Raw genomic sequence first — 26,796 nt, 5'->3', positions numbered from 1 at the left:
ATTCAAACAAGGAGAATTTAAAAAATTATAATTTATAAGATTTTTTACTTTCTCTTTAATCTTTTAATTTGTTATGGTAACAAAACAACGCACGAGTATGAAATAAGCCTATATTTTGGTTAACTCTGTGGTTGATTTTTTATGAAAGTTAAATTTAAAAATTTTTAAAAGAAAAAAAAAATACCTTTTATATCAAATTTAATGAAAATTTAATGAGATATATTGAAGCAGTACTCATTTATGTTAAATGTAAATTATACAAAATAATTTCTATTTTTTAATTTCTTCAATATTATAAAAAATTATTATTATTATATTTTATCTTAAAATAATTTAATTATCAAAACGCACAAAATATTAAAACTTTTCATTTGCAAAACTACAACTTTTACTAAACAAATTTCTTTTTATTATTAACTTAAAGAATCTGAATAAAATATATTTCATTTTAATTGGCGCGGGGCTGGAGCGCAGCAAGCTTTCCACCGCCTCAGAGCGCACCTATAAACACCTCTTTCCTAACAACGACTGTATTTGCACTGCGTCTATTGAGTTCTTCGCAGCGTGCTCTCTGGTGAGGAATCCCTTTTCTTATTATTTTCTTCTTGTTACATTTACTCTCGGTCTCGGTTTCTACTTTCTTGTCTTTGGTTCCGATCTTTCTTTGATCTCATTCTTACCTTAGAAGAGACTTTGGGTGAATCTTGTTGAATCACTGATGAATACGGTTTATTGGTTGAGCCAGACCTTTTTGGAAACAACCGCCGGTGTAGATAATCCTTCTGTTCAATGAAGGCGTTGAAGAATCAGTCGAGCTTGGGGTCCTTGGAGAATTATAGAGATTCAGTCGAGAATTCTTGAGGCTGGTGGTGTTGATTATAAGTGGTGGCTACAGAATCACAGCCATAGGTGCCATTCTTACTTGTTTCTTTAATTTATATTATCAGTTGGATCATGATAGATTTTGAATTTTTTTTTCACCTGATGCCATAAAGTAGAGAAAGAAAGATAACGTTTGAGAATCAAGTGATGCTTCTGATGAATCCTCAGACAAGGATATTGTGCCATTCTTACTTTTTTTTTTTTTTTTCTAATTTATATTATCAATCGGATCATACTAAATTTTGAAATTTTTTTTTTCAACCTGATGCCCCGTAAATTTCTAGTATTTGTCTGGTCTCTTTTCTATTCGTATCCTACTCCCTTCGTATGCTTTCCTCTGGGGCAAAATGGCAAATGCAACCGCAACTATTTTGAGTGTAGACATCAAAAAAGAGTGAAAGGGATGGCATTTTTGAAAGCAAGCCTATTGATTCTGATTCTGATTCTGCTTGTAGAAAATAACATATTACGTTTAGTAAGGAACGGTGAGCACTTGTGTAATATCTTTTTTTTTTTTCTTAAAGCAATTTTTTTTTAGGAAATAGGTCACACTCATATCTATGATTAGGCCCTAGGCTACTAAGTTTATTATTATGGTGGACAAATGTATGAAGTTTCTTTATGTAGGTTTTAGAAGGTAACTTCTAGGAAATGGCTCAAACCTGTTGGAAATTTTGTATAAGCTAGAAACTAAGCACATTGCATTAAGAAAGAAGTGATATATACACTTCTTGAATTAGGGACTTTTTAATTTGTTGAAAATGTTTCAAATCTTTGCAGAAGTAAATAGGTCTAAATGGTTTGCTAGAGTCATTTCCTAATGCTGAAGCTCTCTATCATTCCCTTCGGGCTTCTTTCTTTGTATTTTTACAAGACACATCCCTACTACTTCCCAGCTTGCTTCCCCCATTTTTCTTCTCCCAAACTGAGCCTTAACCATATTTGGATTTGGGTTGGGACTTTTTAACATCTTTAGCTTTATTTTTATATGGATTCTACATCTTTTAACCATTTTTGAATGACTATTTTAAACTTTTTAACATCTTTAATTCTACTTTTATTTGGTTTTAACATCTTCTCACCATAATTTTATTCTTGTTTTAAGACTTTGTAACATCTTTGGTCTTATTTTAATTTGAAATTACGTTACATTTGGAGCATGGAGTAAAATGGGGAAGAGTGAAAACGGCAGGAAAATGAACTTGATTATCCCATGTTTCGATTCCCTTATATTTTCCCTTCTTTCAATTTTTCTCCTATTCGAAATTTAGCCGTAATGACTTTTTATTGTATTTTGATTATGGTTTAACACTGTTTTCCATTTTCCTCGTTCTATTGACCTTTATTTAGATTTAAAATCTTTAATGCTATGTTTGGGAAGTGGAGGAAATTAGAAAAGGGAAAATGAATGGACAGAAAATGAGAAATAAGACTTATATGATAAGAAACAAAGTCATGGGTCTCACACTCTGTTGTCCTATCTTCCCTTCTGTCATTTTCTTCTCCCTGCTAAAAAGACCTTTAACTACGTTTGGGTTATGTTTTAAAACTTTTTAAACATCTTTATTTTTACTTTTTTGGGTATAACATTTTTAATCATATGTGGATTATGGTTAGTTGAAGACTTCTTTACATCTTTATTTTTACTTATATTTAAATTAAAGGCTTTCAATCATATTTGGATTTTGAGAACTTTTAACATTTTCATTTTTGCTTTTATTTGTATTTAAGATCTTTTTATAATATTTGAATTATGGTTTTAAGGCTTTTTACATGTTTACATTTTACATTTATTAAGGATTTCACATCTTCTAATCTTTTTTGGGATAGTTTAAGACTTTTTAAGAACTTTAGTTTTACTATTATTTGATTTTCATATCTTTTAATAATATTAAGACTATGTTTGGGAAAGGTAGGAGAATGCAGGAAGAGTGAAAATGGATGGAAAATGAGAAATTGTGTCCATATATCCATATCACAAGTTAACATGCGAGTCACTCATTCCATTTTCCTTCCTTTCATTTTCCTTCTTCCAAACTGATCCTTAACCATATTTGTATTAGGGCTAAGACTTTTTGACATCTCTACTTTTATTTTTATATTAATTTTGACATCTTTTAACCATGTTTGGATGATCATTTTAAAGTTTTTAACATTTTTAATTTTAATTTTATTTAGATTTAATAACCTTAAGCTATATATGGCTTATAGGTTAAGACTTTTCAACATCATTTGTTTTACTTATGTTTGGATTTAACATCTTTTCACCATATATTTTCTTGGTTTAAGACTTTTTAACATCTATAGTTTCACTTTGATTTAAATTTAGGTTACCTTTGGGCTTTGAGGAAAATGGGGGGAGAGTGAAAAAGAGAGGATAATGAACTTGTGTATCCTATGTGTGATTAATTTTCCTTCTAGCTCTTCTTTCAATTTCCCTCCCTCTCCTAAATTTAGCCATGAAGACTTTTTAGCATATTCATTGTTTTATGTTTTCCTCACTATATTCACTTTCACTAAGTGAATGGAAGGAAATGAGAAATAAGACACATATGATAAGAAACAAAGTCATAGATCCCACTTTCTGTTTTCCTCCTATTTTCCCTTTCATCATTTTTCTTCTTTCTCCTAAAAAGAGAATTAACCACATTTAGATTATGTTTTAAAGTTTTTTAAACATCGTTATTTTTACTTTTTCGGATATAACATTTATAATCATATTTGGATTAAGTTTGAAGACTTCTTAATATCTTTATTTTTTCTTATATTTAGATTCAAAGGCTTTCAATTATATTTGGACTTTGATACTTTTTAACGCATTCGGTTTTACTTTTATTTGGATTTAACATCTTCTCACCATATTTTTTCTTGGTCCAAGGCTTTTTAACATCTTTAGTTTTACTTCATTTTTAAATTTAGGTTATATTTAGGGCTGGAAGAAAATGGAGGAGAGTGAAAACTGGAGGAAAATGAATTGTATCCCATGTTTCATTTTCCTTCTATTTTCCCTTCTTTCCATTTCCCCTCCTAAATTTAGCTGTAAATATTTTTTAGCATATTTTGATTATGGTTTAACACTGTTTTCCATTTTTTTTGCACTATTCACTTTCATTTGTATTTAAAATCTTTGAGGCTATATTTGGCAAGTGGAGGAAACTGAAAAGGGAGAAGTGAATGGGAGGATAATGAGAAATAAGACCTATTTGATAAGAAAAAAAAGTCATGTGTCTCACATTCTATTTTTCTCCTATTTTCCTTTTCATCTTTTTTCTTTTCACTCCTAAAAAGAGCCTTAACTGTATTTGGATTATATTTTAAAACTTTTTAAACATCTTTATTTTTACTTTGTCGGATATAATGTTTCTAATCATAGTTGGATTATGGTTGAATACTTTTTAACATCTTTATTTTTACTTATATTTAGATTTAAAGGTAATCATATTTGAATTTTGCTACTTTTTAACGCATTTAGTTTTGCTTCTATTTGTATTTAACAACTTTTTATAGACTTTTTTAACATATTTAGTTTTGCTTTTATTTGTATTTAAGATCTTTTATAATATTTGAATTATTGTTTTAAGGGTTTTTATTTGTTTAAATTTTACGTTTGTAAAGGATTTCACATTTTCTAATCCTTTTTGGGATAGTTTAAGACTTCATAACAACTTTGGTTTTACTTCTATTGGATTTTCACATCTTTTAATGATATTAAGGCTCTGTTTAGGAGAGGTAGGAAAATGGATGGAAAATGAGAAATGGTGTTGTATGTCCGTATCAGAAGAAGTTATCATGCAAGTCTCACATTCTATTTCCTCCAATTTCTGTTCCCCTCATTTTCCTTGCCCAAATTGATCCTTAACCGTATTTGGACTAAGGCTAAGACTTTTTAACATCTCTAGTTTTATTTTTTATATGGATTTTGACATCTTTTAATCATATTTGGATTAAGATTTTAAACTTTTTAGCATGTTTAATTTTACTTTTATTTAGATTTAATAACTTTTAGCCATATATGGCTTATGGGTTAAGACTTTTTAACATCGTTGGTTTTACTTTTATTTGGATTTAACATCTTTTCACTAGATTTTTTCTTAGTCTAAGGCCTTTTAACAACTTTAGTTTTACTTCGATTTAAATTTATGTTACATTTAGGGCTTGGAGGAAAATGGGGGGACAGTGAAAACAGGAGGAAAATGAACTTGTATTGTATCCCATGTTTCATTTTCCTTCTATTTTTCCTTCTTTCTATTTATCCTCCCCCTCCTAAATGTAGTTGTAATGAATTTTTAGCATATTTTGACTATGGTTTAACACTGTTTTTCATTTTTTTGCACTATTCACTTTCATTTGTATTTAAAATCTTTGAGGCTATGTTTGGGAAGTGTAGGAAACTCAAAAGGGAGAAGTGAATAGAAAGAAAATGAGAAATAAGACCTATATGATAAGAAACAAAGTCATGGGTCCCACATTCTGGTTTCCTCCTATTTTCCTATTCATCTTTTTTCTTCTCTCTCCTATAAAGAGCTTTAACCACATTTGGATTATATATTAAAACTTTTTAAACATCTTTATTTTTACTTTTTCGAACATAATATTTCTAATCATATTTGGATTATGGTTGAAAACTTTTTAACATCTTTTTTTTTCACTTATATTTATATTTAAAGGTTGTCATATTTGGATTTTGATACTTTTTAACGCATTTGGTTTTGTTCCTATTTGTATTTAACAACTTTTTATAGACTTCTTAACATATTCGGTAATGCTATAGACTTCTTAACATATTCGGTAATGCTCTTATTTGTATTTAAGATCTTTTTATAATATTTAAATTATGGTTTGAAGTTTTATTTTTTAGCATGTATAAATTTTACATTTATTAAGGATTTCACATCTTCTAATCTTTTTTGGGAACTTTTATACATCTGTTAATGATATTAAAGCTCTGTTTGGGAGAGGTAGGAAACTGGCTGGAGAGTGCAAATAGATGAAAAATGAGAAACGTTGTCCATATGCTATCATGCAAGTCAAACGTTTCATTTTCCTCCTAATTTCCATTCCCCTCATTTTCCTTATCGCAAATTGATCCTTAACCGCATTTGAATTAGGGCTAAGGCTTTTTAACATCTCTAGTTTTATTTTTATATGGATTTTGTCATCTTTGAACCATATTTGGATTATGATTTTAAAGTTAACGTCTTTAATTTTAATTTTATTTAGATTTAATAACCTTCAGCCATATATGGCTTATGGGTTAAGGCTTTCTAAAATTGTTGTTTTTACTTTTATTTGGATTTAATATCTTCTTACCATACATTTTTTTCTTGGTTTAAGGCTCTTTAACATCTCTAGTTTCATTTTGATTTAAATTTAAGTTACATTTGGGGCTCTGAGGAAAATAGAAAGAGAGTAAAATGGAAGGAAAATGAACTTTTACCGTATCATATGTTTCATTTTTCTTCTATTTTCCCTTCTTTCCTTTTCCCCTCCCCCTCCTAAATTTAGCTATAAAGAATTTTTAGCATATTTTGATTTCGTTTTAACACTATTTTCCATTTTACTCGTACTATTCACTTTCATTTGGATTTAAAATCTTTGAGGCTATGTTTGGGAAGTGGAGGAAACTGAAAAGGGAGAAGTGAATGTGGGAGGAAAATGAGAAATAAGACCTATATGATAAGAAACAAAGTCATGGGTCTCACATTATGTTTTTCTACTATTTTCCTTTTCATCTTTTTTCTTCTCTCTCCTAAAAAGAGCCTTAACCACATTTGGATTATATTTTAAAACTTTTTAAACATCTTTATTTTTACTTTTTTGTATATAACATTTCTAATCATATTTGGATTATGGTTGAAGAATTTTTAACTTATTTATTTTTGCTTGTATTTAGATTTAAAAGTAGTCATATTTGGATTTTGGTACTTTTTAATGCATTTGGTTTTGCTCCTATTTGTATTTAACAACTTTTTATAGACTTTTCAACATATTCGGTTTTGCTTTTATTTGTATTGAAGATCTTTTTATAATATTTGAATTATGGTTTGAAGTTTTTTTGGCATGTATAAATTTTACATTTATTAAGGATTTCACATCTTCTAATCCTTTTTGGGATAGTTTAAGACTTCTTAACAATGTTGGTTTTACTTTTATTGGATTTTCACATCTTTTAATGATATTAAGGCTTTGTTTGGGAGAGGTAGGAAACTGAATGGAGATTGAAAATGGATGAAAAATGAGAAATTGTGTCCATATGTCCATATCAAAAGAAGCTATCATGTAAGTCAAAAATTCCATTTTCCTTCCAATTACCATTCCTTTCATTTTCCTTCTCCCAAATTGATCCTTAATCGCATTTGGATTAGGGCTAAGACTTTTTAACATCTCTAGTTTTATTTTTTTATGAATTTTGACATTTTTGAACAATATTTGAATTATGATTTAAACTTTTTAACATCTTTATATATGTCTTATGGGTTAAGACTTTTTAACATCATTGGTTTTACTTTTATTTGGATTTAACATCTTCTCGTTATATTTTTTTTCTTGGTTTAAGGCTCTTTAACATTTTTGGTTTCATTTTGATTTAAATTTAGGTTACATTTGGGGCTTTGAGGAAAATGGGGGAGAGTAAAATGGGGAGGAATATGAACTTGTACTGTGTCCCATGTTTCATTTTCCTTCTATTTTCTCTTCTTTCAATTTCCCCTCCCTCTCCTAAATTTAGCCATAAAGACTTATTAACATATTTTGATTTTGTTTTAATACTGTTTTCCATTTTCCTCACACTATTCACTTTCATTTGGATTTAAAACTTTTAATGTTATGTTTGGGAAGTGGAGGAAACTGGAAAAGGAGAAGTAAATGGGAGGAAAATGAGAAATAAAACCTATATGATAACAAACAAGGTCATGGGTTCCACTTTCTGTTTTCCTTCTATTTTCCCTTTCATCTTTTTTTTCTTCTCTCTCCTACAAAGAGCCTTAACCACTTTTGGATTATATTTTAAAACTTTTTAAACATCTTTATTTTTTACTTTTTCGGATATAATATTTCTAATCTTATTTGGATTATGGTTGAAGACTTTTTAACATCTTTATTTTTATTCATATTTAAATTTAAAAGGCTGTCAACCATATTTGGATTTTAAGAGTTTTTATCATATTTGGTTTTGCTTTTATTTGTGTTTAACATTTATAGACTTTTTAACATATTCAATTTTCTTTTATTTGTATTTTAGATCTTTTTATAATATTTGAATTATGGTTTGAAGTTTTTTTAGTTTAAATTTTACATTTATTAGGATTTCACATCTTCTAATCTTTTTTGGGATAGTTTAAGACTTCTTAACAATTTTGGTTTTACTTTTATTGAATTTTCACATCTTTTAATGATGTTAAGGCTCTGTTTGGGAGAGGTAGGAAGATGGATGGAGAGTGCAAATAGTTGAAAAATGAGAAATAGTGTCCATATATCCGTATCAAAAAAGCTATTATGCAAGTCTCACATTACATTTTCTGTTCCCTTCATTTTCCTTCTACCAAATTGATCCTTAACCATATTTGGACTATGGCTAAGACGTTTTAACATCCCTAGTTTTACTTTTATATGAATTTTGACACCTTAGAACCATATTTAGATTATGATTTTTAAACCTTTTAACATCTTTAATTTTACTTTTATTTAGATTTAATAACCTTTAGCCATATATGGCTTATGATTTAAAACTTTTTAACATCCTTTGTTTTACCTTTATTTTCTCACCATAGTTTTTCTTGATTTAAGGCTTTTTAATATCTTTAGTTTCACTTTGATTTAAATTTTGGTTACATTTGGGGCTTGGAGGAAAATGGTGGGAGAGTGAAAATGGGAGAAAAATGAACTTGTACTATATCCTATATTTTATTTTCCTTTTATTTTCCCTTCTTTCCATTTCCCCTCTCTTTCCTAAATTTAGCCATAAAGACTTTTTAACATATTTTGATTATGGTTTAACACTGTTTTCCATTTTCTTGTGCTCTTCACTTTCATTTAGATTTAAAATCTTTAAGGTTATGTTTGGTAAGATTTTTTTTTTTTTTTTTTACCTTGACTTGTTTCTGTTTTGGATGCCGTTTGTTTTTTTCCCAGTATATTGGTGCTAATTTTGGCTTTTTGCCTTCATTTTTCTGGCAGTTGAGATCAGTGGGTTTTAAGGTGTGCTGGGTTTTTTACACCAATTTTTCATAGTGTAGCTAGCCACTAGCTTTGCTTTTATTGTGTATTGAATAAATTTTTATGCTTTATGTATTATTTTTGTACTCTGAGTCTCTGATTAAAGTTTTGGGTGCGCTTCCTGGCAGCAGTCACCTTTCGGGTAATGGCTCTACCTTTAATTGTTTTATTAGTTTCTTTACTCTTAAAGTTTTCTAGGAATGTCCCATGGAAGATACTCATTTCATATGCAAGTTTATTATGGTGTATTCAAGATTAAATACCTCTTGATTTCTCATGTATGTATATATTTGCCCTTCCATCTCATTGAGTCCCATCCCTCGAAGAGAGATAATACTAAAAGGGTGAAAGGCTCTGGGTTCTTATGGTAGTGGGGAGTGGGGACCTTGGGGTACTTCATACAGGTAGGACTACTAGTGATTGCTAAAGTATATATTTTGTATTTGATCTTTTTGATCTGCCTGTTCTACTTGGAATACAACTCCAGTGGCAAAAACACTAATACTTGAATGCTTATAGATAGTAATGGTTTTATTTTTAATTGTTATATTTGATCTGCCTGAATAAAAATGAGCGTGGTATGTCAACCGACTTATATGAGCTTAATCTAAACAACAGTATTTGGTCCAATCAAAAGACAAAATGCTTAAGATCTGAGAGGAATGTCAGCATGGTCAAACCTGGTGTTGCTTATGCTGTTTTAAAATCAAATAATCCCAGGAAGGTTGTGGTAAGTTGATTTACTACTTCAATCACTTTTTGGATTCCTAACTTGGATCATTGTTTGATATTATTCAGATTCAAAATTTTCTGATATTTGATTATTACACAATATGGAGAGTTAATATTGGATCGACTATTGGGGGTGTGGCTGACACTTAATTTGCTTATCTTTTCCTTATGTTTTTAAATCATTATTGCATTTCCTGTAGTAGATAAAGTGAAATTTTATATTTCTCTTGAGGTACAACCTGGTAAGTATGTTCACAGCTTGGTTTATTCTTAAAGCCTGCAGAAGGACCTTATGGATACTTCATGAAACACCTAGATGTGAAATTTAGACAGAGAAAAGATATAAGTACTGTTAGTTATGTTGTTGTTACTGTCAAGTTTGTTTTTATAGGTGTATTTATTTACAGTTTTTTAGCTCATAAATATAGCGATTTATGAGCAGCTGGTTAGAGCTGCTGGCATGAGATTAGTAACCTATCAATCTTTATTTATTTTTTTAATTGCAAATGTACAGATGAAGGAAAACATAGAAGATGGCATAGAAAGGAAGAACATGAAAGGAGAAGCAAGTAGTTGAGATTCAAGAAAGCTTATTAAATTGTTTTCGAGTAATTATATTGATCTCATCGATTGCTCATGATTTTCTGTGCTTTTGTCATCTGGATGTTGCTTCTCTGGACTTGAACTTGTTGGCCTGGAACAGTACATCTTGGTAAATTGTTGGCCTGGAACAGTACATCTTGGTAAGTATACCATTTGTGCACTTTTGGATTGAAATCTATCATTTTTATTGTGGAATGAAGTTGTAATGTAAATTGGATGATGTTTTGTTGATTTGAAAGGAGCTTATGATGAAGAAAAATCTGCAGCAAGAGCATATGATTTGGCCGCTCTCAAGTACTAGGAAACTTCAACTTCCACAAATTTTCCGGTATAATCTGCTACTTTCCATGAAAATTTTCCAAGTTTATTCAATTGTGTGATGGTCTATATATGTATATATAACATTGTTTCTTGGGTTTTGTTGTATATAGGTATCTGAATATGAGAAAGAAATTGAAATAATGAAAATTCTAACAAAAGAGGAGTACCTTGCAGTTGAAAAAGGTAATTATTCCCTTGATGTCCTTTTTTTCCCTGATAATTGTTATCCATAAACTCAAGGTTTGTGATGTTATCTGAAGAATAGTGAGGGGTAGGTGGGCTGATATCTTTCTTGATTTGTGTTAATTTGCAGGAGAAGCAGTTGTTTCTCCGGAGGGGCATCCAGATATATAGGAGTTGCGAGGTAAGCAATATTCTTTCACAATTGATATTACCTCTATCATGTTCATAACTACATATTAATCTGAGTAATTGTAACTCTGCACTGCAGGCACCATCACAATGGAAGATAGGAAGCAAGAATAGGGGGTGTTTGGAAACAAGTATCTCTAGTTAGGCATTTACAGTGAATTTAACTGCCTTAAGCTATTGATTATATATTCTAGGTTGGGGCATAAAAATTTACTAAATAATTAAAAGAAATATAAAAAACTGTTGAAAAGAAATTAAAATTTAATAATATAGTAAAAAAAATTATATATTCAACCCGATTGCAAATTCATCTTTTATGTGTTTTTCCTACATGGTATCTTTAGCATTCACAATTTTTCACCTTTTCTTTTTCTGGTTACTGGGTTTCTATCATATCCCACCCTGAAGTTTTTTACCCTGTTCTGGCAATAGAAGGAAAAAGAATATAACAGCTTTTAAGTTGCCATTGGCATGATTATTGTTTGAAGTGCATTGTATTTATATGTTTACAAACTGTACTTATTGATATATTCTAATCACTAGCCATTACTTACCCAATTAGGAACATGGATTTCATGAAATAATTCTATCCTATTGACCTGCTATTATTACCTCAGATAAGAAATCAAAGGATAAGCATAGTGGCAAACATCAAAAAGGTGATCATGGCAAGGTATGTTGTCTTATACTGTAATCTTGAAGTGATCTCTGGTGTGTAATGTTGTGAAGCGGCAATATTCCATTAAATTTTATTTTTGCTGGTGAGCATATGAACTTCATCTATTGGATATGAAAGTTTAATTTATTGATTTTTGTTGGTACTGTTTTTCCTTGAGATGGAAGTGGTAGAGGTTCATGGTTTATGCTTCATATCCTTACCTCTCTGAAAATTATCATTAATTTTCATGTTGCTTTTTACAGCTAGAGTGGTGACTGATAAGGCGTCAGGAAGCTAAGTGGGTTGGTTTTGTCAGATATGGTAGCTTAGAAGAGGCTGCTAAATATATAAAAGGCATAACTCTGTCAATTATGAGTTGCTCTATTTATTGTACATTCTGTTGGTTTTAAAGATACTAAAAAATTCAATTTATAAATAAAAGCCAAAAATAAGTGAGCTGCAGGAACGCGCGGGCCAACCTCTAGTACATTTATGGTAATGTCAGGTAAAGTATGCTCTTTAAGCTGCAATCTGTTGGCTTGTTCAAATGTGATTAATTTATATATTCTGAAAAATAGTTATCTAAAAATTCATTTAGGAAGAGCAAATTTTTTTAAGGTCTACAGAATATTTGACACCAATTTAAGTTGTGTTTAAGGGTCTTATGGTAGAACAGAGAAGACAATAGCATGGTGGCTGCATGATGAAATTATATTGTCATAATTAGATTTTCAATTGATGCGGATGTGAGAATAAAAATAATTTTGATCGACTATAAACATAATCTTTTACACTTTTTAACTATCTCATGTTTTATTTAATTATTAAATTGGGAATTTTTTTAATTTAATTATTGTTCCGTTGACTTGAATTTATAAATGTACTTTACTTAGAAAATTATAAGTTTGTTTGGTATTTTTTTTTAAATTGTATTGAGAAAAACACTTTTTTTTTTTAAATATATCTGGTTGAACATATAATTTTTATAGTTTTGATTTTATTAGGATGTATAAAATCTCACAAATATATTTTATAAAAAAAACCAAAAAAATTATGTGGGATATAATTAGAGAGAGAAAAATAATTCTAAATAAAATTTCATATTATAATCACTATTAAAGAATAGTGAAAGGAATAAAATTTTATTAAAAAAATATTTGCAGACTTAGAATCTATAAATATTAAATTAAATGATATATTTATCCTATTAAAATATATTATTATTTATATTTATGTGTAATAATAATAATGACAATAATAATAATAATAATTATTATTATTCATATTAATATTTTAAAACTTATTTACTGTATCATTGAATATTTAATAAGTATTATTATTATTATTATTATTATTATTATTTTTTGTAAATAAGGAGAATGATATTTTAGAGATTATTTTATGTTATGACTACATTATAAATTATAGATATAAATTTAAAGTTAATATGTTTGTTTAATCAGTTCATAAATTTTCATTATATATATTATTTTAAGATTAGTGAGTTAGAATTATAACTATAAATTTATAATTATAAAATTAGAATTATATGTTTTTACTTATTTGAATCATCATAGTAATTTAGAATTAAATGTTTAACATAATACATAATTACAAAAAAAATTGTGAATAGATAGCAGCAGCAGTACGTGATGAGAATACTATATAATTAATATTCTCAAAATTTTTTTTTTATCTGTCATTTTTTCTTACTTTTTTTTATGTTTTCTCTTTAATTTATATTTAAACTATTCTAAATAGAAATTATACGTTTTTATAACTATTAAACCAAAGCATACAATTTGTGAGAAAGTAGAATAGATATGTAACTATTTATAGATGGAGCCAAATTTATACATAAATATAAATAAAAAAAATAAGGCGCTATATAAAATTGTGTCAATTATTAATATAAAATAAGGTAGTAGATAAATTTTTTGTTGGTGTAACTTTTATATAATTTTAAAAGATAAAAAAAAAGGAAAAAACATGGAAGAAACTTACATGGTTAGCATTAATTGCACAGATTTAGAAATAAATTAACATCACAAGTAGACATATTATTGTAATTTAATTTCTCCAAATCAATTTGAGAACTAATTCTTGGTGAACGCGCTTTTATATTATAGCATATTAATGTGTAGGACTTTTCTGTCAATACTGTTATCATATTTTCTGTCGATACATTATTAAAAATTAAACAATAAATAAAGCTACAAATCTAAGGCAGCAAGGTAAAAATATCTCATCATTCTTGAAGAAACAAAAATCCTCAATCAATAATTTTTAATCTCAGAACATAATCATTGAAATTTGATTAAGTAATGAATATTTTATGTGATATTTTTTATAGTAGTTATAATTTTGTAAGTATAACTGATATAATTTTTAATTAGATATAATTTTTTTAATAGTAACTAGTATAATTTTGTATTTAATATAATTTTTTAATAGTAACTAGTATAATTAGTTAACTTAATTAATATGTCACATGACAATTTTTAAAATTGATTAATGTTCCATATTGTAATTTTATAACAGTAATTGATGTAATTTTTCATTTGATATAATTTTTTAATAGCAATTGATATAATTATATCATTATATATTTTTTAAATTGATTAATTATTTTTGGAACTTATATTTTACATTTTATTATCGTCATATGTACTTATAAAATTTAATTTTTTATACATAATTTTTTGTAAATTTTTTATAGCGTGGAGAGTGCTTATACCGGTACCAATCATAGCATGTTCATAATTGAAGAATCTGATTTTTAATAAGGACAATCTGACTATCACTAGGAGACCTCGTCTGCCATGGAGGGTGAGCACAAGGCGAATAGCTCCATAATGGAGATAGAATATTCTTATCTTTTCCATGAAGGGATAAGGGCTAGAGGGATTTCAAGAGTCACGTACTGTTCTGCAGTTGTGGATTTAAGAGTACACTAATCTAGACATGAAGTCTAAACATACTCCTTGGTAGCCGTTCTCTGGAGGATATGAGAATTCTAATATTTTTAGTACAAGATCTAGAGTGCTTGTAAATATTATATGGACTTATCAGATGAAGAAGAGATTCTTCAACCTGTGCGCCATCAGGGATGTATGACATTTCAACCAGGTTGTCTATTTTAGAGGCTAAAGTTCATCTACTGGAAGGTGATAGGGATAAAGAAGAGGTGAGATTGACTGGATTAGAGGAAGAGGATGAAGAAGATGAAGCTGGCTCAATAATAATGTTTGAAGATTGTATTGGTGTTGTGCAACTCATGATTAACTGATTTCCCTTGCTCATATCAAATTAAACCTTATTCATATCACCCTCTTCGATAAAACACGGGCTCTGATACCATCACTGGTCATGAGCCTCTGAACCTGAGTTAAGCGTAATAATACTCATGTGGTGCCGAGATATAATAAGTCTCTGTGGCCAAATAAATATCAAGGCTTTGCCCTTTTATATTATTTTACAGAATTAGATTTAGAGGATCGTAGCAAAGGATCAATGAACTAGCATTTTCTGATACACAGAATTTACTAAGAGTGGCAAGTGTAGAGCATACTCATGCCTTAAGAGAGGATGATATGAATAAGATAGAATTCTGGACTTTCAGGAGAGGGAGAGAAATTTAGAAAGCCATAAGATAAGGTAAGGAAGCTAGAATATTATTGCTTGGTAACTCCTACGATAAGTGAAATCAAAACTCCCTTTACATAGGAGGAGAGCTGAAACTATTACAACTACTTTTTATACAAACACATATTTATCTAATAATTGGGTGAAGACATCTAATAAGATAAGAACTAGTTAGGTAGGCACATGACTCATACCTAACTAAGTCATACATGAAGACAAATAACTCATTTGACTAAAATTAATTATACAGATTACTTATCTGACTAAAATTAATTATACAAATATATATTTTTTAGCTTCATAAAGACAGTCTGCTATCAGTCCATATGGAGTCCTGATAGTATCTGTCATGGGTTACATACTGTGAAGCTTGTGTCAGAATAGTTTACAGGCTTCATTTTAGATTTTTCGGGTATCTTTTGGTTCTGTTTGGAAGAGTTCTTATCTAGAAGGAATTTTAATTGGGACTCAAATTATTATTGTAATAGTCTGAGTCATCAAAATTGATGTCCTTATCATAAAGTTCTTTTTTCCTTGAGCTTCCAGGCTCATCAAGGAGCTTGGTATCAGTGTCCATATCTGTTGGATCCTATGAATCTTGCCAAATTTCTGAACTGTAGTTTGAAACTGCTTCAGGTTTTATTTTTGAACCTATAGAGGTTGATTCTAAAATTTGAGCTTTAAGCCTAAAGTGGTTGAGTTCATGTAGATAGGCTGTAATTTTCTTTTTGAAGATAGTGGAGGTATTTTTTGTGGTGACAGACTTGAAATAAGTCAGATATTCAAAAACTGAACTTTGAGATCAGAGTATCACTTCAGGATTTTTAAAAAAAGGTCAATGCATGATGAACAATGAGCAAAATTCTTTACCATCTTCTGATGATCTATGCCATAAACCATAGTGATTCATGATCTTTTTTAGGTCATTGCACGATTGAGAAATTGGCTTAAACCATTCAAAAAAGTTCCATATTATTTTTTTCTGATTGTTCCTGTCATTTAGGAAATAGTACATGAGTATGGTGAGAACTTCAAAACCAATGGCATAGAGAGTGATCATCATACACCATAAGAACCATTTTTCTTCAAGAAGCAAGTAATCTAAGGGACTAAAACAGAAAAACTCTGAGGAATGGAGCATCTGGACGGAACTGAGTCTGGTTGTCTTCATGTTATCTGAAGATATTGGATAGATTTTGAAAATGGAACAGATGATTTTTTTGTAAATTCAACAATTTGGGACATGGTCATTGTTAGTGTGCATCAGGGTGGAAATATTTCTGTTGTTGGAATAAGGAACTGTGGTATCTAAGCTTTAGAGTAGTTGGAGGAGTCTGCCATAAAGATGAGCGGAATTGTTTGAAGAGGAGTGAGTAAAGATATATTCGGTGGTTTGGTGAGAATATTTGAAATGAGATTGAGATGCCCTTTTATATGTTGAACAGTATAGATGAATTTATCAAACTAGCTTTTGAGTCTCAACAATTGTGATTCTAGAAGAGTCTAATTTTTGAAATGAAGGACCTTTGGAAAAGATGAATTGTCCATTACTATTAGAAAATGATGGCCAATAAGATGAAACTCAAATTTCTTGATTTCATTCTTAATGGCTAGGATCTCCTTGTAAATCGTCTGATAGTATTTTTTAGACTCTTTAAATTATCCAATGCATGATCATAAATTTATCGCTTTCCATCAAGTTCTTCAAGTAAAATAGCCCCCCAATATTCGTCATTGGCGTCAGTCTAGAGAATCCCTTTTCTTATGCTTGGAATTTTTAAAGGAGGGGCTTTTTGAGCTATTTTCTTCAAAATTTTTATAGTTGTGGTTTGTTCATCATTCCAAGTGGGGGCCTTCTTTTTTAGCATCTTGGAAAGCTAATTAGTGTATTTAGACACATAAGGGATAAAGTCTCTGAGATAGTTGATAATTCCAAGAAATTACTGAATTTGTTTGACAGTGAGATTTGTATATGGGAATTTAAACAATTCTTGGGCAATGTAAGGTCTAGGTTGGTACATCCCATTTTCAAATTTTATTCAAAGAAATTAAATATCAGTTTGGACTAGGTAGCTCTTCTTTTTAGATAGCATAATCCAATATTATTGGACCAAAGAGTAAAATTGGGATAGGAGTTATTTATGGGCTGAACTATTTTTTAAAATAGCAAAATATCATTAATGTAGATATGGGCAATATAAAGAATAGGCTCAAAGATTCGAACCATCCCTTTTGGAATAGTGAAGAGGCAACTTTGAGCCCAAAAGGCATTACGGTCAACTGATATTGAGCATTAGGAATACAAAATGTTGTCTTGCATCTTTCTATTGGATCAATTCCTAACTGCTAAAATCTTGCTTTAAGATTGAACTTTGGGAAGATATGTGCTTCTTGTAAATGAGTGAACAGATAACTGATCCTGGGTAGTGGAAATTTGTCATCCATTAAGAAATGATTTAAGGGCTTATAGTCAATGATCAGTCTTTTTTTTCTTCAAATCCTTTCCAATCTTTTTTCAACATAAAAAGCTTAACAGGCTCATCTTGGACTAGTGGGTTCAATAAGACCTTGTTGAATCAACTGTTGACATTCTTGTTGAGCTAGCAGGAGGTCTGTTGGAGTCATTTCTGGATGAGTTGCATTTGTAGGGTTGACATCCTTATTAAGCTTAAAAGGGAGCTTAATAAAAGAAATCTTTATTTTTTCATAGAGGTGCTGGATGAGAGAAGTCAGCATGGGATTCTGCACAGGATGGCATGAGCAGCTCCTTGTATTCGGCAAACTCTTCTGGAACTTCAAACAAGGAGAACAATTTTGGAACATTGGTGAAGGTTTTAAAAGACTTTTTATGTTTTAAGCCGGTAGGAAGGATTTGAAGATGTTGAGCTTGCTGATGAAATCAAATTCTATCAATAAATCTTTAACAGGCAAAGTGATGAGGACATCATAATGGATCTAGAGGCACCTCAATTTAAGGGAGCTTTTACAAGATCAAGGGCTAAGGCAATCTAAGCCATGGTGTTGGAGCATTAGACCATGGAGGTCCCAACTCAAGGGAAAAGCTTGATCTTCATGCAAATTCACCTCCAAGAAGCTTCAAGAGCATCTGAGGGCATTGGAAACCATTTTGGAGATTGCCAAGTGGGTTGCCACGTGGCAGTCACATAGGTGTTGACATGGCGGACCAAGGGTGATGTGGCAGCCGCATGGGATGGTGATTTGGCAAGGGGAGGCACTTGGGCAGATGCTTACCAACCACTTCTAGCACATACTTTAACCATTTGGCAAGAGAGGGGTAGAGCAAGACATTATCCAACTTTTGGCAAATAAAGGAAAAGCACTTTAACCATTTCTAGCCAAACCACCTGATGGAGAATTGATGTGATTGACTTCAGAATACAGGATTTCCTTTTGTGGATTATTAATTTGAACATTTATGGTATGTAACTAAGTATTAATCAGACTATGCATAGACCATTAGGCTTTGTTGTGCTTTGGCTGAATGGGGTATTTATCACCCATCTTCTTCTTTCTTTGTTTCAGACTTAGAATTCAGATTTTAGAGAGAACAAGAACATCATTGCTGGTGCTTGTAGGCTTTGGCCAAACTCATTTTGGTGAGGTATTTTATGTTTTTTGCTAAGTTCCACAAAGAACTTAGATTAATTGCAAGCTGGTCACTTGTAATTTCTTAGGTTTATACTTGAGAAACTCCAACACAAGTTGTTTTTGTGTTTCAAGTGCCATTGACTCTTGTAATATGTCTGGTTGAATAATATATTCAAGTTTTCTTTTCGTCAAATTAGTGTTGTGGTGTATTTAGTGAGGTTTATGAGTGTTCGAGTTGTTGTGGAATAAATCTTGGTTGCTGAAAAAGATCCTACATGCTGACCGAAAATCCCAGCCACTTTTTCTCCATTTGGTCAAGTCCATATCAAGTGGTATCAAAGCTTTTGGCTTTCTCAACCAAGTAAGTTGACTAATTTAAGTGTCTTCTTCTTAATTTCTAGTGTTTCCTTTGAGTTGGTGCTAGAAAGGGTGAAGCTTTCTTGAAGGCAGAACCTGAACTAGCTTGTCCTTGAGTTTTTGTTGAAGTTCTTTTGCTAAAACTCTATTCTTGTATCTTTGTGTTGTTGTTGTGAGTTAGTGCCTGCCATTTTCCTTGTTGTTGCTTGGTTCTTTGTTGTCCTAACAAAAACTCCTAAAAAACGAAGAACCAAAATTTCAGTTTTGAGCTGATTGTGGTTGAAATATTATCCTTTGGTTCTTAGTGTTTTTAAGTGTCTAAAATACTTTTGTCACATTTTTGCTTGTTGTTTGTTGAGTACTCCTTCTGCCATAGCTGATTCTTAACTTATTTGCCTCTTTAGTATTAAAACTGAATTTGTATGTTGTTGGTGGAAAAGATGTTGCTGGAACTTGGAAGTGAGAACTTGTGACAAACTTTGCTTTTGAAAAACTTTGATCTTGAGAAATTTGTGGAGTCATTTTTTGTACCAGAGCTGATTTGTGAATTTGAACAAAATACCTTGTTATATTTTGCCTTGGCATCAAAAGAACAAAAGAAAGTGAAACACTTGAATTAGGAGCACTAAACAACTCTTGATTGCAAAATTAGTGTTATAAAGACAAAAGTAAAAAAAAAAAAAAAAAAAGCTATTCAGAATCAAAGCCAATTTGACCTGGTATATATGGAGATTTGAAAATTGTTAGACTTAGCATTTTAGGACCATTGAAAATCTGATTTGCAATTGGAATTTGAATTGGCATTAAGGACATTTTTAACAGAGCCTAGGGTTTGTTGAGTGTGTCTAATTTGCATCTAATTCCAATTTGGAGTCTAGCTATTTCTTAATTTAAGTGTCACCTTACAATTTCTTCTATCCGTTTTGTTCCATAAATTGTCACTCGAGTATAGCTTAAGAAAATTTGAGTTAAAAAATGGAATTTGGTTCAAGAACAATTGAGTGGTAAAAGGCAAGAGTGTGAGAGATTAAAAAAAAAAAAAAAAAAAAAAGAAAGGGGTAAAAGCCTAATTTTGAGTGCCTAAACACTTGAGAGGGTGAGCCATTTACTACTAACCAGATTTGATTTGCAGGAATCAAAATGTCAAATAAACAGAACCAAGAAGAGACCAGTAGAAATAGGGAAGTTGCTGATGACATAGAGATTCAAACCGAAGTTGAGGGAAATAGGAGTGAAACCATATATAGGAGGGCTGTAGCTTAAAGATTTGACAGAATTGTACAAGTATTGAATGCTTTGCAAGATTCAATAGAGGGGCTTAGGGCTGAAGTTAGAAAGGAAAGTGTGGATAGTGGCAGAAATGAAAGGGGCAATGAGGGAGGTGTAGAAAGGTTAAATTTGGGTGGAAATGGGAGAGGTAGGAGAGAAAATGAGAGAGAAGAACCTTATGAACCAGATTGGCAATATGATCCAGATGAGGAGGAATGGGATGAATTTGAGCATCATGACCGAACCTACCAGCAAGGAGGTAGAGGATATAGGCCATTTAGGGGGAGAGGCATGAGAGCAAGAAGAGGAGGAGGAAGAATGCAAGGGGATGATGAGTGGGAGGCTAGGCTAAATGCTTACCAAAGGGGAAGAATTGACCATGAGAGACAAGATAACAATGTGGTGAGCATAAAAATGAAGATTTGAGCCTTCTATGGCAAAAATGATCCTGATGTTTACCTAGAATGGGAGAGGCAAGTGGACTTAATCTTTGATTGCCATAACTATACAGAAGAAAAGAAGGTGAAATTAGCCGCTGTGGAGTTTAAGGTATATGCCATTGTGTGGTGGGATCAGGTATAAGCTAAAAGAAGAAGGAAAGGTGCTAGACCTATTCGGACTTGGGAAGAAATGAAAGATATGTTGAGAGACAGATTTGTACCACCTCATTACATTAGGGAACTACACCAAAGGCTCCAAAGATTGACCCAAGGTTCCAAGTGTGGAGGACTACCACAAGGCTATGGAGATTGCTATGATTAGGGCCAACATAGAGGAGGATGCATAAGCTACAATGGCAAGATTTCACAGTGCTTTAAATGCTGAAATTACCAACATTGTGAAGTTGCACTACTATGCAGATTTGAATTAGTTGGTGCAAATGGCTATGAAAGTTGAAAAACAATTGAAGAAGAAAATTTTGGCTAAGCTTGGAGCCATGCCATATTCAGCCACCAAGGGAGCATGGAAGCTGAATGGTGAAACCAAGCCAAGGTGGAGAAAGCCACTCCTAGCTACTCTAAGGAGTGGAAGGGAAAAGACAAGAGTGATGGAGACAAGAAGAACACCATTTCTGTTGCTTCAAATGCACCCCAAAGGAGTAGGGATGTTAAATGTTTCAAGTGTTTAGGGAGTGGGCACTATGCTTCTCAATGCCCAAACAAGAGAGATGATAATGATAGAAAATGGGGAGATAGAGAGTGAAGAAGAGAGGGAAGAAATGCAAGAAAATGAGAGTGATGGAGATGAAGAGTATGAGGCTGAGGGGCGTGAGGCTAGTGCATTGGTGACCATGTGCATCTTAGCTACCCAAGCTAAGGTAGAGGAAAATGAAGACTTGATCCAAAGGAAAAATATTTTTCACACTAGTTGCAAGGTGGGGGACAAGCATTGCAGTGTGATTGTTGATAGTGGGAGCTGTTGTAATGTGGCAAGTTAGCTAATGGTGAAAAAATTAGGGCTGCCCACATTCAAGCACCCCAAACCATATGGATTGCAATGGCTGAATAATTGTGCAAAGGTGAAGGTGACAAAACAAGTGGTCTTGCCATTTTCTATTGGGAAATATCAGGATGAGGCGTATTGTGATGTAATCCCAATGCAAGCCACTCACTTGTTGGTTGGGAGACCATGGTTGTTTGATATGGATGAAACACATGAAGGCCAAAACAACAAAATCACTTTTGTTAAGGATGGCCGAAAGATCACCTTGTTACCATTGACTCCATTTCGAATTCATCAAGATCAAATCAATATCTAGAGGTCACTAAATGAAGCAAAAGGGGGGTGAGTGAAAAACAAAGGGAGGCTGAATCTAGTGGAGAGAAAAAGAAGAGTGAAAATGAGAGAAAAATTGAGAAGAAAGATTCCAAGAAGAAGGGAAAAGGTTCGGGGCAAAATGAGAGCAAAGAAAGGAAATTGAACTTGTATGTAAGGGGGAGAGAAGTAAGAGAGAGTTTGTAATTAGGGAGACCTTTATTTTTATTGATGTATCATGAGAATTTACTAAACTTGGCTGAACTTGAGCCTTCTCTTCCTAGTGCTGCTGTTTCTCTTTTGCAGGAGTATGAAGATGTGTTCACTGATGAGATACCACCTGGTCTACCACCAATTCGAGGAATTGAACATCAAATTGATTTCATCCCGGGTGCCACCATTCTAAATAGACCAGCATATAGGAGCAACCCCGAGGAGATCAAGAAATTGCAAAGGCAAGTAGAGGAACTCTTGGCAAAAGGACACATGAGGGAAAGCATGAGCCCATGTGCTGTTCCCGTATTATTGGTGCAAAAGAAAGATGGGCCATACCGAATGTGTGTGGACTGCCGTGCAATCAACAAAATAACGATAAAATATCGTCACCCTATTCCTAGGTTAGATGATATGTTGGATGAGTTGCATGGTAGTGTTGTATTTTCAAAGATTGATTTGCAAAGTGGTTACCACCAGATTAGAATGAAACTTGGTGATGAGTTGAAAACCGCTTTCAAAACAGAACATGGTTTATATGAATGGCTGGTTATGTCATTTGGGCTTACTAATGCCCCTAGCACCTTTATGAGATTAATGAATCATGTTCTGAGAGCTTTCATAGGCAAATTTGTTGTTGTTTACTTTGATGATATTCTTGTATATAGTAAGAGCATGGATGAGCATTTGCATCATTTGAAATTTGTTTTTGATATTTTGAGACAAGAAAAATTGTATGCAAATGTTAAAAAGTGTACTTTTCGTTTATAAAAAGTTGTTATTCTTAGGTTTTGTTGTTGTTGCAAAAGGAGTAGAGGTTGATGAAGAGAAAATTAAAGCTATTCAATAATGGCCTACTCTTAAAAATGCATCTGATGTTAGAAGTTTTCATGGGTTAGCAAGTTTCTATAGAAGATTTGTGCCAAATTTCAGTAGTATTACTGCCCCATTGAATGAACTTGTAAAAAAGAATGTGAACTTCGTTTGGGGAAAAGAGCAAGAACATGCTTTTAATGAATTGAAAAAGAAATTGTGTTCTACCCTGTTACTTGTTTTACTTGATTTGTCCAAAGCTTTTGAGATTGAATGTGATGCTTCTGGGAAAGGTATTGGTGCTGTGTTAATGTAGGAAAGAAAACCAGTAGCATATTTCAGTGAGAAGCTAAATGGAGCAGCTTTGAACTATTCCATCTATGACAAAGAACTATATGCCTTGGTGAGCCTTGGAAACATGGCAACATAATCTATGGCCGAAGGACTTTATCATCTATTCGGACCATCAACCATTGAAGCACATCAAGGCACAAGACAAGTTGAGCAAGAGGCATGCAAGGTGGATGGAGTTCATGGAATCTTTTCCTTATGTAATTCAGTACAAGCAAGGGAAGGAGAACATAGTAGCAGATGCGCTATCTAGGAGGTACAACATTCTTACTACTCTTGATGCTAAGTTACTTGGTTTTGAGCACATCAAAGACTTGTATGCAAATGATGTTAACTTCGACCAAGTATATAGTGCATGTGAACATGGTGCATTTGATAAATTCTATAGGCATGATGGGTTTTTGTTTAGAGAAAACAGATTGTGTGTGCCTAGGAGTTCAATTAGAGACTTGCTTGTGATTGAGTCACATAAAGGTGAGTTAATGGGACATTTTAGCATAGCTAAGATCTTAGATATTTTTAAGAAACATTTCTTTTGGCCGCATATGAGGAGAGATGTGGAGAGAGTTTGTACCAAATGTGAAACGTGCAAGAAGGCCAAATCTAGGGTGATGCCGAATGGCCTTTATACACCCCTACCTGTGCCTAAGGCACTATGGATTGATATTTCTATAGATTTTGTTTTTGGACTGCCTAGGTCACAAAGGGGTCATGATTCAACTTTTGTGGCATTGGATAGGTTTTCTAAAATGACTCATTTCATACTATGCAAGAAATGCGATGATGCATCCTACGTAGCTAATCTGTTCTTTAGGAAATTAGTGGGTTTGCATGGCATTCCTAGGACCATAGTTAGTGATAGGGATGTAAAATTCTTGAGTCACTTTTGGAAGGTGTTGTGGGGGAAATTAGGGACCAAGTTGTTGTTCTCTACCACTTGCCATCTTCAGACAGATATCCAAACTGAAGTGGTAAATAGAACCTTGTCTACACTACTTAGAGCTATTGTTAAGCAAAACTTAAAATCATAGGAAGATTGCATAACCCATTGAGTTTGCATATAATAGAGTAGTGCATTCTTCTAGTAGTTTTTCTCCATTTGAGCTAGTGTATGGTTTTAACTCTCTCACACCTTTGGATTTGTTGCCCTTGCCATTGAATGAGATTGCTAGCGTAGATGGAGCCAAGAAAGCTGAATTGGTCAAGAAGCTCCATGAGCAAGCTAAAAGCAAGATTGAAGCCCAAAATGCAAAGTATGCTTCAAGAGTTAACAAGGGCCGAAAGGCAATTTCTTTGAAAAGGGGAATCTTGTGTGGGTGCACTTGAAAAAGAGAGGTTTCCTAACCATAGGAAATCCAAATTGCAACCAAGAAGTGATGGACCTTTTAGAGTGGAAGAAAAGATTGGAGACAATGCCTACAAGATTGACCTTCAAGGTAAGTATGGTACCATAAGTAATACTTTTAATGTTTCTGATTTATCTCCTTTCCATGATGCAGGTTCAAATTGGAGGATGAATTCTCCTCAAGAAGGAGGAGATGATGAGGACATCATAGTGGATCTAGAGGCACCTCAATTCAAGGGAGCCATTATAAGATCAAGAGCTAAGGCAATCCAAGCCATGGTGTTGGAGCATTCAACCATGGAGGTCCCAACTCAAGGGGAAAGCTTGATCATCATGCAAATTCACCTCCAAGAAGTTTCAAGAGCATCTGAGGGCATTGGAAACCATTTTGGAGATTGCCAAGTGGGTTGCCACGTGGTAGCCACATAGGTGTTGACATGGCGGACCAAGGGTGATGTGGCAGCCGCATGGGATGGTGATTTGGCAAGGGGAGGCACTTGGGCAGATGCTTAACAATCACTTCTAGCACATACTTTACTCATTTGGCAAGAGAGGGGTGGAGGAAGACATTATCCAACTTTTGGCAAATAAAGGAAAAATACTTTAACCATTTCTGGCCAAATCACTTGATGGAGAATTGATGTGATTGACTTCAGAATACAGGATTTCCTTTTGTGGATTATTAATTTAAACATTTATGGTATGTAACTAAGTATTAATCAGACTATGCATAGACCATTAGGCTTTGTTGTGCTTTGGCTGAATGGGTTATTTATCACTCATCTTCTTCTTTTTTTGTTTCAGACTTAGAATTCAGATTTTAGAGAGAAGAAGAACACCATTGCTGGTGCTTGTAGGCTTTGGCCAAACTCATTTTGGTGAGGTATTTTATGTTCTTTGCTAAGTTCCACAAAGAACTTAGATTAATTGCAAGCTGATCACTTGTAATTTCTGAGGCTTATACTTGAGAAACTCAAGCACAAATTGCTTTTGTGTTTCAAGTGCCATGGACTCCTGTAACTTGTTTGGTTGAGTAATATATTCAAGTTTTCTTTTCATCAAATTAGTGTTGTGGTGTATTTAGTGAGGTTTATGAGTGTTCGAGTTGTTGTGGAACAAATCTTGATTGCTGGAAAAGATCCTACATGTTGATCGAAAATTCCAGTCATTTCTTCTCCATTCGGTCAGGTACATATCACAAAGTTGATCAAATTACTTTTGTCCATATGGTATAGTTTGAAAAGAACTGTATTCCAATGGGCCTTTTAGTAATGAGATTGGTGCGGAATACTTTCTCATCTGCGGCTTTGAAATATTTTGAATGAGGCATCCAGGTTTCATCAGGCAACACTGCATGATTCATTATGCTTTTATAGGCACCAGTATCAAAAAAACAAATGATAAGAATTGGTCTTTCATATTTAGAAGGTATGACATGAATATGCACCAATGAAATTGAGATTAGGGGCTGTATTGAATGGCATGACTGAAGAGTATTGATACTGAGGTATTCGAAATCATCTTCTGATGAAGATTTTTCTTCGTCTGAAAAGATTTCTTCTAGGGCGAAGACAGTTTTTCCATCGGCTTTTTCTTACTCTGAAAATAAAGACTCAATGTCAGCATTGCTCAGGTCAAGATGTGTACTTTGATGAAT

At 32.4% G+C, this 26,796-nt stretch overlaps 1 protein-coding gene across 11 annotated transcripts; it reads left to right on the top strand.

Annotated features, from left to right (window-relative positions):
• Positions 1-445: 445 nt before the first annotated feature.
• On the top strand, positions 446-26,202 carry LOC110671423 (AP2-like ethylene-responsive transcription factor AIL7). Of its 11 annotated transcripts, none has more exons than XR_009151311.1 (11): positions 462-574; positions 686-909; positions 9,715-9,826; positions 10,343-10,397; positions 10,532-10,571; positions 10,671-10,725; positions 10,863-10,935; positions 11,066-11,116; positions 11,204-11,797; positions 12,046-12,287; positions 25,294-26,202. XR_009151311.1 is itself a non-coding variant. In XM_058153313.1 (7 exons), the coding sequence occupies exons 1-5, from the start codon at positions 9,677-9,679 to the stop codon at positions 10,891-10,893; spliced, it is 327 nt and encodes a 108-aa protein (XP_058009296.1). In that variant the 5' UTR covers positions 9,510-9,676; the 3' UTR covers positions 10,894-10,935; positions 11,066-11,116; positions 11,742-12,038. The 11 variants fall into 11 exon arrangements, 2 of the variants coding, with proteins under 2 accessions (XP_058009296.1, XP_058009295.1); XR_009151310.1 differs by having other exon boundaries at positions 463-574; positions 10,343-10,400; XR_009151308.1 differs by having other exon boundaries at positions 466-574; positions 10,671-10,759.
• Positions 26,203-26,796: the final 594 nt, after the last annotated feature.

The sequence above is a fragment of the Hevea brasiliensis genome, chromosome 9 (assembly GCF_030052815.1).
Source record: "Hevea brasiliensis isolate MT/VB/25A 57/8 chromosome 9, ASM3005281v1, whole genome shotgun sequence".
Classification (NCBI taxonomy): domain Eukaryota; kingdom Viridiplantae; phylum Streptophyta; class Magnoliopsida; order Malpighiales; family Euphorbiaceae; genus Hevea; species Hevea brasiliensis.
The sequence above is the reverse complement of the archived record's forward strand: the minus strand, read 5'-3'. Positions and strand labels throughout refer to the sequence as shown.